The following is a 15,029-nucleotide window of genomic DNA, read 5'->3' as shown; positions in this document are numbered from 1 at the left end:
GTGGCTCCTCTGTTTCCAGCAAGCCCCTGAATGGTAGGACTTAAGATATGCACCTGGGTTATAGGTTCTTTCTAATTTTCCTTTTATGGTTTTGTTTGGAAGGTGAGAGCTGCCTTATATCCTTGTGGCATGGCCAGTATTGCTATTTTGTATGCTCGTTCTCCTTGTGTGGTTTAAGTTGGCAGGAAATGAGATTAGAGAAATCTCAGGAAGTTAAAGAAATCTAATCTGGAAAAGGATTCTTCAGGAGCTCTGATGAGAGAGGCAGGCGTTGGGATGACAAGGTTTTTGTTTTTGTTTTTGTTTTAAGCTTGATTCATTAGAAGAAAGAATTGCATATATATTCAAGTTAAATCTCTAACTTTAAGACCTTCTTCAAAAACTAGATACTTCCACAAAATAATTGTCCTTCCCGCCTTTTGACACTTGGGTTTTTGAGCATTCCTTTGAGCTATGGTCTCTTGTGTTACTGCAATATGCACTCTGAGTAGTATTTCAGCAAATGCACCCCTTGTTTATGGACTTTTTGGGTGTCACCAATAAGAAGACGGTGCTGGACACAGCCAAGACCACTTTAAACAAATGAACGATTATTTGGAAACTGAGGCAAAAGACATTTGAGTATATCAGTCAAATCTATACTAGTTAACTAGTTATACTGCGCTGGAGTTAGTTGATTCCGTTACCTGCTTTGATCTCCACTTGACACACTGTTTTCATTTGATACAATGTCATTTTCCTTTGAACGTCACCTCTGGTTTCCGTGGAAAGCAGATAGGAAGCAGATACTTCTGTTCCCTAAATTGCATGATCATAGAAGTCAGCTGTTAGAGACCATGAGCTTCCACCAAGAACTCTTGGTGTTCTGTAGCCCCCTGAACCAAACGTGAACGGCTAGACTGTGTCAGGGGTTTTCCTCATAGCTTTGATATATCACATGGGGGCCAGGAAGAGAGTGCTTGAAAGATTAGGTAGCATAAAAAAAATTTACAAAATGAAAACTTTTCACTGGGATTTTCACTCTTAAGCCTCCCTAACCCATGTTGCGTTTTCCAAAACAGTGATGGGGACAGGCGGAGAAAGGTGCATTGAGACGTTCAGAATTTCTTGTCTCTCTTGACCAATCAAGGCCCCATAGCTCCATGCTTACTAGTTTCAGTATTTTCTTTTTGGGAAAAAAAAAAATCTTGTAAATGTTCTAAAGTGGCCATAAAGGGCAGCCCCAGTCCTCCTGAGTTTGGATCACCTGCTCATTGACAATCCAGAGAGGAAAACTTGACTCCAAGCCTACTCTTGGCCTGGAGTAAACATTTTGTGTGTACAAATCAAGAATTAGTAGCTGTGAGGGTTCTGTTCACCCCCAGTTTCACCTGTTGCTTTCCTGCAGGCGGGAGGCCTCATCTTAGCCTCTGCTGTGAGGAATTGCAACTTAGAAGGGAGTGTCACTCTGTAAGCACCTCTGACCTTTTTTTTTTTTTTTTTTTTTTGCCTTTGTGTCAGGGGAGTATAACATCTGTGTGTCTGACCAGATGTGTGCTGGTCTTTGGCAGGGCTTTGATGATCACAGCGTTTGCTGATTCAGTCTGGTTCTGCTGGAGCACTGAGAAGGGCTGAGAAAGGCTGTGGAGATTTAAAAGCTGGGCCTTTGAATAGTGGCTGTTATTTCTTCTTTAATCACTAATGGGCCAGCACCTCATGGGTCCCCTGTTGCAAGGGTGTTGTTTTATTTGGGGGGGGGCAGTTTTATAATATTTCTGTTTCTTGACTCCCCCCTTTGGAAAAAACTTACCTGGAAGCATTCTGCTAGTCTTCCCCGCACCCCCACCAGGGAGAGCTCAGCTAGAGGGAAGAAATGGCTGTTTCTCCTTACCTAGAATTCACAGGTTGTCTCAACTGTCACCATGCCATCCCTACCACCAATATGGAATATGAGTTGCCTGTGTTGCATAGCTTGTTAACCTTGCTTGCTGGCTGCATTTGTGTCATCCTGGTGTACATAACTGCAACTTCCTTAGATCCCATTCCCAAGTACACAGCTGTGAACAGACTCCTTTATGGCTGGGGAAGCAGAGCCCGGGGGCTCGCAGTACAAGCTCCTTCTTATGCTAGCCTCAGCTGCCTACATTTGAGTATTGACCCAGGTGTTCACTTAGCTGGGGCACTCTTACCTTCCCTGACCCTCAGTTTCCCAGTGCCCAAAGTAGAATAATTCCTGCCCCAGACTGCAGCGTTGTTGTCATGGGTAGTTAATATAACCCCAGATGCTTTGAGTAGTTTAATCATTAATTATCAAACTTTGAGCCCTGTTTGTGGTTAATCAAGCAGGTGAAGGGTCCTCTGAGCATCATGAAGAGAATGTCCTTGGTTTCCATGGTTTTCGTTCCCAAAACAGAATATACAGTTTCACCAGAACTGATTTTTGAGCCGTGGCTTTAGTCATACTGTAGGCAAAGGATATTTAAATATTTCAGCATGCAGGTATTGAGCGGTCCTTCCTCATTTCCTGGCTTTGTTTATTTGTTTGTTGAGTTCTCCTTTAAAAAGCACCCTCCCAAGACTCACTTTGTTCATTCCTGCATTTTGAGGTACTTTCTGGAGATCATGTGCTACATTCCCACCACTGCTTGCTTCATGTATATTTCATGTTAGTGATCCTCCAGAAAAAGCAATGGACTCTATTTATATTTTGTATTGGTCTTACCAAACTTGGTTCTCAAGTAGGAGGCACTCAAATTAGGAGGGCCTTAATTAGATACAGTGTTGTATTTTTGGTTTGTTTTGGAAAACGCCACTGGAAAAAATGTACATCTTGCTGTGTTGAGGTTTCTCCAGCATTAGAGTCAGTTACTAATACGGCCACTCAGTCTACCCTAAAAAGAGATGCCACCTGGACTAAACTCCATCTAATAGTCCTGTCCAGTGGTAGGGTTCTGATGGCCATGTAGCTGCACACTGTATGAAGCGGGACCTCCATCAATATCAACAGACAACTAAGAGGAATTAATTAGCTCTCAGGAGCAGTTATTTAGAAGTCCTTGCATGATTCTGGGACAGATGTGGCTTGGTATTTCTCTAAAGTCTTAAGATAATGTAAGTGACTGTTTTATTGCATTATAGTCTAAAGCATGACAGTTTAAAATGTAACCCCCAAAGAGCCGTTGACTTGGGTGATTTCGCCAGTGGATGGCTGTGCGGCAGTGCGGGGCTGTGACTACTGCCTATCATGTTGTTTCTCCCAAATAGAAAACCTTATCTCAAGTCACACTTTGCTTTGACTTAGTGAATATGCTTTGTCTTCCACTTGCTTTGGAGGCTTTTAACTACCATCTCCCCTTCTATAATTTTTAACCCCATACACTGTAGTTCTTTGGAAAGCATTCCTCCTCTGCTACACCTGTACCTTTTAAAATCACCACGAGATGCCGTAGAGAATGAGGTGATGACTGATGCAGTGGCGCTCGTCCACATCTCAGGAAACAGCCTCCAGTTAGCAGGGTGAAAAGTTCCTAGTGACAGATGTGAAGACAGAAGTCCTGGGCTTTGGCTGTGCCTGGTCTGGCGACTCAGGTGCAGCAGCAATGGTGACAGGAAGTTGTCCTCCCTAGGTCTGCAGATGCAGATCACACATCAGGGCGTGGTTTCAGGAGGAGGAACTTGTTGACTCCTCAGGACTGCCTTCAAGATGGCAGATGTTTATTCTACAAACTCGTCAGAGAATGTCACGGAATGTATTTTTTATAAGCTGGCATATTCAGCCAGGGCCACCCTCTTTGAGTAGAAATACCCACCCACCCCACCCCCACGTTCTGTGAGTGACACTTAGACCCCCTCCTTAGGCACATTCTGCTCTTGTACTGCCCCTTGAAACATGCTCCCAAGAGTTCCCGTTGTGCTCTGAGGGTATGGGCTGGTTTGCTTGCTTATTCTGGACACCACAGTTCTGTAGCCCTGGCTCCAGCATCACTTAGCTTTCTTACTCCAGCATCCCTGACACATAGCCAGCTGATGCTGGACACATGACACACGCCATACTTGTCTTTTCTAGAAAACTACTAAGTTTAGCCTTGATCTAAGTAACATCACTACTATTCAGCCATCATACACTGAGGCCCCCAAGCTCAGTGCAGCTATATCCTGTAGTGTTTGTTCTCATCGTTGGTCTTAATTGTTCCTTATTCTTTAAACAAGTATTTGCTCATCTTTCCATCTTCCTGAGGCTTTTTAAAGCCTAAGATGTGTCATAAACTATTGGGGAGATAGGTTGTAAAGGAACCAGGACAGGGCCCTGTGACATGCCCTGGCCATCAGTGCAGGTTGATGTGAATATATTTACCAACAATCCTCGAAGTTGGTTAGGTGTCATTGAACTCACGTGGCAAGGCTACCGTGTTACCCAAATTCATCTGTCCCTTCTCAAGGTTATCAAGAAGGACTAGAGCAAATACATGATGTTTGTAGCCCTTTCCCCATCTATCAACCTAGAAACCCTGCTGAAAAAGTGAAACGAGGTTAGCCTGCCTGCCATAGCTTTCTCAGAGACACCCCCTGCTAGCACTTAATGATGTGATTTATCTTTGCTAAGTAGCCCCCTGGCCTCTGGGTAATTTAGTCTAAGTTCTCAACAAGGGTCAACATGAAACCTACCAGTATCGGGCTTCATTTCTCATCTCAAAACAGGCATATTTGCTGCTCTTCAGCCTCTGCCTCCAACTCCACTGTCCATGATTTCCTCTGCATTGTTGGCAGAAGCAATCTACGCTCTTTGAGAATGTAATTAGTTTACAGCTGGTCACTTGAACTCATTTGGAGCACCTTGATATGTTCCTTAAAAGAAAAGAAAAATCAACTCTCCTATCGGGAGCTTCTGCTCCGTGTTTATTATGCCTTTCTTTTCAACTCTGTGTTCTCATTCCTGAAGAATTTACAACAGGAGTGTAATGTGTGCACATATCTTAACCAGCACTAGGTGACCGAGGCACAAGATAACCAGTTAAAGGCGAGGCTGGGCAACAGAATGAGACCCTGTCTTAGAAAACAAACAAAAACAACACACACACACACACACACACACACACACACACACACACCCAAGAATCCAGAAGCAGAATATGCATTTATACATTTTTTAAAACCTCTCTTGTCCACTGTATACATGGTTTGGAGTTGAATGACTTGAAAGTACATTTCAGGAGACCTGTTGTCTGCACAGGGTGAGGACAGCTGGGGTCCAGCTCTGAAGATGACATGAATCCGTGAGGAAGGCAGGAGGTTGGCTACAGTGCTGCCATACAGTGCAGGAGGTATGGCAGGAATGGCATTTACCTACCTCCTGCCTCCCTGGACCGCATTGCTCCCACCCTCTCAATTTTAATAAGACCTTAGTGATGCCTTGACAGATGGCACAGGCTTCTGTGTTTAGTGCCTTTGACATTGGGGCAATCATTTCCCCACCCTGGAAGTATCCCCTCCACTGTTGTCAGGTCTAGCAATGCACTGCTAAGTCTAGCCATAGGGTCTTCATTCCTGGTCACTCTCCTGCCTCCTCTGCTCTGCACCACACAGGGAGGAACAGTAGCGCTGCTGCTGACACAGAAGAGGGAAGGCGGGCTCCTGAGAGCCTCACTACACCATAACACACTGATAATGTTTGCTTTTGTCTTTTGTAGAAAAGTCATCATAACAATGCTTTTCGGGGGAGCGGGGGGGAGGGTGAAGCGGGTGGCAACATTTCATTATGTTATAGCACTTTTTTTTTAAAGGATGTAGTGTTCTAAACCCAATCGCAATTGTCCCTGTTTAATTCCTACATACACTGGAAAGTAATTTGTAGCATTCCTTATTTCAGGTTGGACTGAGCCTATTTTTAAAGACCCACATTTAACTAGTCCGTTGTTTTCTTTCAAGGTTTTCTTTCCCAGAGCTCTTGTAGAAAATTCACTGGGGTACCTGCTGGGTCAGAGACTGATGTTAACCACACTCTAGGCTTCTCTCCAGGGGATGGCTGACACTGGAAACACCCCTATAAAGTCTATCTACAAACCCAAATCTTGGCATAATTTAGCATCCATTGTGGTCTGTGAGGTTTTTTTGTTTGTTTGTTTTTGTTTTTTGTTTTTTGTTTCCCAAGCCAGTCAGATTCCCAACCTGTATCAGAGCAGCTGGATTTTTTTTTTCTGTTAGTTTCTCTTTTGTTTAGCACCTGGCAACTCTGTTAGATTGCAGCCTCTGTTGGCCTCTAGTCACAGAACTGGGCCTGATTTCCTCAGAATTAGTTACAGTGTATTTTATAAAATGCCCAGGGTGCTGTTCAAGTCCTTCCTAAGGTTCCTCTGCTGCTGCTGCTGCTGCTGCTAGGCCTTCTGAGCAGACCAGGTCTGCTTTGGCTTCTGCATCAACATCATCACTCGGAGGCCCCAAATAGGGTACAGTAGAAGTCTTCCGGTCCATCCCTCACTGCTAAAGTCCCCTCCCCCACAAAGGGTCTCCAAGGCAAGCCTCCTCCTCCATCATCATACTGTCTCCCTGTGACTCTGGGACCCCTGGCCTGGAACGGGCGCCTCTAGTCTTCTCCTTTCTGAGGCACACATCTCTCTGATCGGATCTTCTCTTCTTTAAGAGCTTCCAGACCCCTGGCTTAGAAAGAGTAGGTTTGCATGTTCGGAACATAGCAACTTTACGGTTTGGTTTTCCAGCATGGCCCTCCCCATTCTCACCTGGCTTTCAGGCATTCTGGTTACTTCTGTATGTTTAGAGTTTTGTACGCACTTTTGTACCTCCGCTCTGTAGTATATACTGATCTTACCCGATTGCCTCCTACTCTGAGCCATGCACGCTGTAGCCATGCGGAGGCCCAGAAGTGGCCTAGCCAGGCTTGCCACAGGCTGGGTTGGTCTAGAGCATCACCTGGATGGTGTCGTCAACCTGATTGCCCTTCTTCTGCCACGACACAAAAGGTCACCTAACGTGTCAGGGTCCAAAATGATCACGTAACCCTCAGGTAGTGGCTCAGACTCATCTCCAGTCAAGAGCATTTATTCAGTGACCTGCCGAAAACAGGTGGTCAGGGAAGGAGAGCTCAGAAATGAAATAGGCGGCTGCACAGAATCCGTTCATGTGGTGACTGCTGTGGATAAAATACCCTCTCTAGTTCATAGTCAGGAGCTGTCGTGGTAAGTACCCTCCCCTGTGTACCACTGAGGGGCCAGATAAGACTAAAGGTCGCACACACCCCAAACATGGCTTCTCATTCTCCACCGATTCCAGAACCCCAAATGGGACATGTGTGGAGGGAAATGAGACAGGGGAGCAGAGAGAACTGCAGGAAGGGCCCAGGGAATGTTAGGAAGCTGTACCCCCACCCCCACCCCAACAACAACAACCAACACCACCACTGCTACTTTTGAGAAATGTGTATCATTGTAGAATGATACTTTGTGTGATCTTCTCAACCACACCGACTCTCAGAGAGTGAAACTCCTGCTCCAGGTCACCCATCCTGAGAGGAAGGAGCTGGGCTGGGAGGAGGCCACAGGTCTTCTGACTCCAGTGTTCTTTCTACTCTACCGCAGGTGTAACGTGGAGAAGGTGCCCTGTAATTCTCAGTTGGAAATAGAAGGAAACAGGTCAGGATCTGCCTTGTATTGCCATGTCTCTAAATACAGGTATCCTTTGGTACACAAAGCAATGCGTAGACTCGGACTTGGTCTTTGGAAACAACTTTTACCTAGTCACCACTCCCCTGGCCCCCAGTCTTGCGCCTCTCCTTGGAATGGAGTTGCAGGTGACACGTACCCTTAACCCCGCCCTGCCATGCTTTTGAGGTTGTCTGTGCAGTGTGCTCACCTGCAAGAGCCCACCTGTACGTGCATGCCTTTCAAAGGTGGCAGGAGCCATTCTGGAAGCCTGCCCAGCCTGCAAGCACCTCAGAGGTAGGTCTCTGCCTCCTCTGCCCCGCCTCCTGCTGACCCTCAGCCTGCTGTGTCCTGTGGATCTTGTAACTCTGTGCTGTCCAGGTGTTGAAGCTTCATGCCAAGCACTGGAGGAGGGGACTCAATCTGTGTGACATGGTGTTGCGTGCATGTTCCTACCGCTGTACACCCTAGAGTTGGTTCCAGTGGCTGCTGGGGGTTTGGAGTGGGGAGAGATGACGGCCAGCACAGGTGCTTCTTGCATTTACTCCTGAGCGTGTGCCGGGCTGGATTTCAGGGTGTGACTTCTGAGCCTCCCCCATCGTGATGGGTCCTAAGATTCCCCCACCAGTCTGTCTAACTTACATTCATGTACCTCTGTCCCAGCTGCATGGAAACCAGAAGTGCTTCCTCCTAGAGATGCTGGGCGTGGGTGGTGTTGGTTGCTGGGGGGTGGATGGGTGCGATGCCAAGAGTTACCTGTATGTGGAGAGTGGGATTTTCTTCCCTTTTGATCAAACCAGGTTGTTGAGATGATCACTGTAGTGCTTTTGCCTCCTGTCCTCCAGTTTTGTCAAATGATCGAGGAATGCTGTCTGCACCCTAACCCTAACCCGTGCGGCGCAGGATCTATTCTAGGGCCAGAAGGAAGGGAACTGAGGTTATACCCTGAATTTCAGCAGGAACAGATCTCAATCTGTGGCCGCCTCCTCCTCCTCCTCCTCCTCCTCTTCTTCTTCCTCCTCCTTCTTCTTCTCCTTCTCCTCCTCCTCCTCCTCCTCTTCTTCTTCCTCTTCCTTCTTCTCCTTCTTCTCCTCCTCCTCCTCCTCCTTTCTTCTTCTTCTTCATAAGGCCTTAAATTAGATGTCTGTAGAAGTAAAACTTGGGCAAGATTGCCGGTTCTCTGTAAGCCATGTCCAATCCTAGAAAGCACACACAGCACAGTGCCTGCTGGGCATTGCCAATTCTGCTGTTTCTATCATCAGGAGAAAGGACTCAGGCAGACTTGAAACAACACTGACTCTGTAAGATTGGGCTGTTTACATAATAAAGTGACTCATGTGGTTTACTGAAAGGAAGCCTGATGGTCTGAACAGCAAAGTGGGGCTACACTCCTGCCCCCTAAAACAAGCATGGGCCTGAGTTCCTTTTCCCTTTGCTCCCCTCTCCCCCTCCATCAAAGCAGTCATGTGACCATGGAAAAGTGGATTAATGACTTTGAAGGCTACTGCAAACCCCTCCTGGCATGCTCAGGCTATCTGAGGGTAGGGAATATAGCCGTATGCAGTTAGGACCTAGATAAATCCATTTTCACTACAATTTAAGCAGTCCTCTCCAGAGGCTAGAAGAGGTTTGGCACTTGCTTGCATGGAGCCTCTTTGGAGCTGGAGTCATCCTGTATTGTCTCCCCTTGCTGCTTTTCCCCCTAAGCCTGAGCTGTGTGTGACATTCAGAGTTGTATTGTGATAAATTAACATATCCTTCAGAGCAGTTGCTCAAAGTCTTGCTGTTCAAAATCCCAGCACTTTCTGTGTCAGTCTCTGTGAAAGTCTTGAAAATGGAAAAAAGAGAGAGGATAAAGAAAAAGTAGAATGGATTATCTTGTGCCCTGTTGGGTGGAGCTACGTTAACAAGTAGTGTGACCACCTGTGTGCGTAAGGTGGAGGGAGAGCAGGAGTAGGAGAGCCTCAGTTGGCTTGTGAGTGACCCAGGGATTGGGTTGGGGTGAGCGTGAGGGCTTAGGGTATACTCAGTAGTGTGGGTGTGAGCAGATATGGAAGGAAGTGTGGGTAGACAGACAGCTTCTAGAGACCACGTGTCCCTGTCCAGAGAAAGAGGAGCCAGCCCCCCACCCCCCACCCCCTACCCCCCACCCCCACCCCGGTGAAGCAGCACAGCGGACCCGAAAGCCGTGAGCTCCAAAGTGAAGAAACCTGGCTGTGGGCCTCAAGAACTCCTATCTCGAAGACAGCTTTTGTGTCCTTGCAGTTGACCATCCCTCCTGTCGGTGCCCAGTGTTGCAGGTGCAAATGAGGAGACAGGCTGAGTTCTACTTGAGAGGTTGCAGTGACCAGTGCGCGGTGTCCGAGCGGGGCGGTGGAGTGGATGCTACCCACCGAGGGAGCTGGCTGTGCTAGGAGGAAAGGAGTGCCCAGAGAGGACTATAGGCCATGCCACATGTTCACGATGGGAGTGAGTGGGGCATGTGGAAGGGTGGCGAGTTAGGATGAGGGAGAGGGGCGTTGCTAGGTGAGGGGCCAGCTGTCTTTCTGATAAGTGGCGCGTGGCAGCGAGGAGGCAAATGGCAGAATGTATGCTCAGAATGTCTGGTAGGCTTGGGCAGACCGAATCTGGTTTCCTGAGTGCTGAGTGAAGGTTCTGTGTCACTTATAGGAGTGCAGGTGAAAGGGAAGTGGGGCAGCGTGCACACACCTTTCTGCATGCCTGCGTATGTAGTAACCCCGCCCCACAGACTCCACACCAGGACACTTTTGCTTGCTCTGTGGCTGTTAACAGCCCTAGATGTCATGATTATATCATTAGTATTGACCGCTCTTTCAGAACCAGCCAACAAATTGTTTTAGACAAAAACTATTTTTAGAGCCCGTGGCACCAGGCATTCTGTATTTCTTTAAATGGAGGAGGAAGTCTGCTAAAATGACTCTCATGCCCAGACACCTTTGCATTTAGAGGCTTCAGATGGATTCTAGAAGAGTTAGCATGACATAGCATCGTGACTAGGTGGATGCATTTAGACAGAATGCAAGTTTCTGGTGCTGGGAAGTTCTTCATTCCATCGGCTACTTCGGGCCTCACCCAGCGCTGTCAAGTTTGTCTTATGGACTAGCGGGCTGGTGAGGTGATCTGGGAACATGCCTCCTAGAGCAGGAGGACTTCTAACACTCGTCTTAACTCTCTTCGAGATATCCAGTCCAGCTAGACAACTGTGAAGGAAGGGTAATTGCTGTGCAGTCAACAGTTTAACTTTCCTTAGCCCAGTGTTTTCTTCCCAAGCGCGTTGGTTCACTGACCCCCGCCTTCCAGGAAAACACTGTCATTAGCAGGCCAAGTTGGTGTGTTGTGATCGCCTCTTTGAGCAACGCTGAGTTAGAACTCTGATACTGCACTCAGAACTCAGAATGTGTGCAGGCAAATGTGGGTTCTGGTCCCTCATTACTACAAATACCTCTGATGTGAGTGTTGCCCGGGTACGATGCTGTGACTCCTGGTGACTTGGCACTTATGGTCCTCACCCAGTTAAACCCACATACAGAAGGGAGGTGGACAAAGACATCTAGTCCGTCTGTTTTCTGAGGCACAGCAGATTTCCTGGTGGTTTTTGTTTGTTTGTTTGTTTGTTTGTTTGCAAACCTGAGACAAGCTCGGTTCACTTGAGAAGAGAGAACCTCGATTGAGAAAATGCCTCCATAAAATTGGCTTGTAGGCAAGCTTGTGGGACATTTTTCGTGGTCAGTCATGGATGACGGAGGGTCCAGCTCGCTGTGGGTGATGCGACCCCTGGGCAGGTGATCCAGGAGTGTGTAAGAAAGCAGGCCGAATAAGGAGTCTTTCTCCACGGCCTCTGCCTCAGTTTCTGGTTCTGGGTTCGTGCCCTGGCTTCCTTCAGTGAGGCCTGAGAGGCGTGAGCTGGAATCAACCCTATCCTTCCCAAGTTGCTTTTGGCCATGGTGTTACGTCACAGCAACAGAACGCAAACTGAGACGGGCAGCCTCCCCTAGCTTCCAGTATTACTCTGGCCCTATAGCCCTTCCCTTCTTCTCTGCTCCAAGCCAGCACCTACATGACTGACCCCTCCGGAAGAGGAAGGAGCCCCCACCGGAAATAGTAGAATGTGCCCGTTGATAGGGATGACACTGTCTTCATACTCAGTTCCACGAACATTTTGAACAAAGATGGATATTGAAGATAGCTGATAGTAGTTAGATTTTATATTCCTTAGAAGAATCTGTCTCTTTCCAGCACTTACCAAAAAGTCCACTGCAGGGAAAGGCCCTCAGGGGCATGCCTCGACCCACCATTAAACAAAACAGCACCTGGGCCTTGTACTGTCCTCCAGTAGAGAAACACTGGGCTTTGTTTGCTTCTGGAAGGGTTGTGTCACAAATAAGCCAAAGGCTTTGAAGCATTTTTACCATACAGAAGACAAGACACTGTCCAGGATCAAATAGCAGAAGACTCCGAAGGGGGCGTCCCAGTCAGTCCATCCCTGCCTTTTGAAAGGGCAGTGTCTCAGGTCTGCAGGAGGTGGCAGCTGGCCAGGGAGATGGCTGACTATGCCAGGGATGTTGGCAGGCCATTTAGTTGTCACGCCTGACAGAGGTAGGTGAGAATTCATACCTTTTCTTGCTATTATGAAATGTCAAGTGAGAAAAAAAAAGTGTAGAAAACTAGATGGCCTCTGTCGATATTTCTAAAAGTCGAGTGCTAGGTAGTAAATCTACTAAAAATGCTTCAAGATGCCTGTCAAGAAAATAAAAGGGCCAGACATGGTGGTCCATGCCTGTAATTCCGGCATCTGGGAGGCTGATGCAGGAGGATTGGGACTTTGAGGAACATAGAAAATATAAAGTGAAGAAAGAAGGTACTTGGAAGCATAAGTCCTCTCCCAAGAGCCTGACAGTGGGAGACACTCTAAGAATATTCTAAAGAACTATCTAGAAAGTGTCACAGGTTCTTCAGGTTGCAGCATCTTAGTTAAGTTTTCGTGTCATTATTCTGTGTGTTCATTTTGCTCTATTGGTTGAATTTAAAGGAGTCAGTAGTGAAATATGCTGAATGCCAGCCATGTGACACTGTGTGTGTGTGTGTGTGTGTGTGTGTGTGTGTGTGTGTGTGTGTGTGTTTTTTAAGAGAAAACAAAATGTGATTCTTAGCATACAGCACATTTTCAAGTAAGGTAGCCCGACCAAAGCCTTGAGACCCACTTTGTGGATAACCTCATTCAGGGGTGCGGATCATAAATCTCGTTGCAAAATATGTTCCTGTGAAATACAAAGTTGCCCTATATATCTCCTCTGTTCTCTTCTGTGCTTGTTTGAAAACTTTTGAGATGGACCACACTTAGAATTTCATACCCCCTCCCCTCTCTGTGTGTATGTGTTTAAGTTCTATAACAGACACCTTTCCCCATTCTTTTAAACCACACAGCTTTAGACTTCTTAGCATCCCATCACTGGCCTTTTCTGTGGTGGTAAAGCATCCTGGCTGTTTGAGTTAAGTTATTTTAAGTTATCCTATGATAGCCATCTTTTGATACATCTTATTTTTACATTTATATATATTTTATGTGTTCGTGTGTGTGTGTGTGTGTGTGTGTGTGTGTGTGTGTGTGTGTGTGTGTGTGTGTACATGCTGTGCCATGTATGTGGAAGTCAGAGGGCAATCTTCTCTTTTCCTTTTACTCTGGGTTCTAGACATGGAACCCACATCATCAGGTTTGGTGGTATGTGCATCTAGTTTTGAGCCATCTCTCTGCCACCACTCTCACCTTCATGTTTGTTTCGGCCTAAAGGAGACAATAATAATTAGAACAGTGCACCAGAGTGCAGCTGTTCCTGAAATGTGGATGAAGTCAGTGGCCATGCTGAGTGGCGTCTCTATCATGGCAGCCTTCTGTTTCTTGGTAACCGAGGAGCGTGGTGTAGATATCGGTGTTCTTTGTTGATATGTAGGGTAGTTTTGACAGCCACCCACACCCCACTACCAGAAACAAAATTCCATCAGTACTTAATCTATGCCGCCAGAACCTGGGAGGTAGGATTCGGGTATCAGTCATTGCTCAGTGAGCTCAAGGCCCAGACAAAAGGTCTCACTTGTGACTGTGGTGTCCTTATGGCTCCTGTTTCATACCTGCCTCAGGGTTCCAGGGTTCCTTAGATAACTTGGGAGCAGGTACAATCTTGAGAAAGTTTGTCAGCTCTGTGTATGAAGCTTGGTAAGGAACGTGACTTGGAAAGGAAGCAGAATTTTCTCACCTCCTGCCATGCTATGTCACTCTAGTTTCTAGCACTAATTCTAGTTAATTCCCAATTAACTTCCTGCGTCGGATACTTTTAAGACTGCAGGAATTTTCCTATCTCATCCCTCAAACCCCAAGTGGGTATTCTAAGTCATAACTTCATTTTCTTATGAAGTAAGACATTGTTTTCTTTTTGTTGCTTAATGTAAACAAGATTTCTTTCGGCTTCAGGTAGTTTGTTTTTCACAACTGTTAATAGTCAACTGAGCAACTTCAGTGGGCAATAAAGAAAAATACAGTTGGCAGAGTATTTGCCTTGCATGCTCATAGCCCAAGGCTTGATCCCCAGGGCTGCACGAACCATGCAGGTGCATAATCCTTGTACTCTGTGGGATGGAAAGTTCAAGGTCAGTCTCAGCTATGTAGTGAACTGGGCCAGTTTGGGTTATATGACACTGTCTCAAGAGAAGAGAGAAAGGAAAAAGAAAAAAAGGTGGTGGTGAGGATTATAAAGGAAAAAAAAGCTCAGCTCCATTAGTAGCAGACTTTTTGCTTTGGACCTAGAAGGAATCATTGGAAGACCCAGCAGCCTCTGTTTTAAAGGAATATGTTTCCGAACAAGTTAGTGTAAAGCATGCTTCCCCATGTATGGGAGGAGCACAGTGCTTCTTTCCATGCCCAGGACACAGCCATCCTATCCCTGCGTGCATTCACCTTGGTAGATGGGAAAGTGCTTGCCACCTGCCCCTTCTCTTCCCCCACCAGCCCTGAGTTTTGCAGTCACAAATCCTAGCATGAGATAAGTCACTGTGTAAGATGGATGTAAAAGCTATCTGTGGACATGGGGAGGGCATGTCATCACAGGAAGTAGTACACTTTAATAATTTATATATTTAGGTCTTAAATTATATTAAATAACATAATGAAAAATACCTAGGGTAGGATAAAGGCTTCAATAGAGCCAGACCACCTTCTCTAAACCATGCTGTAATTAGGCCATTGTTCAGTGACTTCTGTTTTTGTTTGTTAGTTTGTTTTTAACCTATAATTATTGGGGGTGGTGTTAACTGTTGCAGTCCTTCAGCAAGTGTTCTGTTACCCTGATGCATCCTATAAAGTCCTTAAGAGCTGAGCATTGTCAG

The 15,029-nt window shown here is 46.4% G+C and overlaps 1 protein-coding gene across 7 annotated transcripts in view; it reads left to right on the top strand.

Annotated features, from left to right (window-relative positions):
- SMARCA2 (SWI/SNF related BAF chromatin remodeling complex subunit ATPase 2) overlaps window positions 1–15,029 on the top strand; it is a 170,673-nt gene that overhangs the window by 145,995 nt on the left and 9,649 nt on the right. For 4 of the 7 annotated variants that reach the window (XM_084758047.1, XM_084758049.1, XM_084758048.1 and 1 more), the window contains one exon: window positions 7,569–7,622. The exons of 2 other annotated variants lie outside the window; for them this stretch is intronic. In XM_084758047.1, coding sequence (XP_084614173.1) covers window positions 7,569–7,622 — 54 coding nt within the window. Of the gene's footprint in view, window positions 1–7,568; window positions 7,662–7,820; window positions 7,948–15,029 lie in introns of those variants that run through there. One more of the 7 variants, XM_084758052.1, reaches the window with a different exon arrangement.

Source organism: Acomys minous (assembly GCF_964271855.1).
Source record: "Acomys minous genome assembly, chromosome: 2".
Taxonomy (NCBI): domain Eukaryota; kingdom Metazoa; phylum Chordata; class Mammalia; order Rodentia; family Muridae; genus Acomys; species Acomys minous.
Note: the sequence above shows the minus strand (reverse complement) of the source record. Positions and strands in the feature narration are given on the sequence as shown.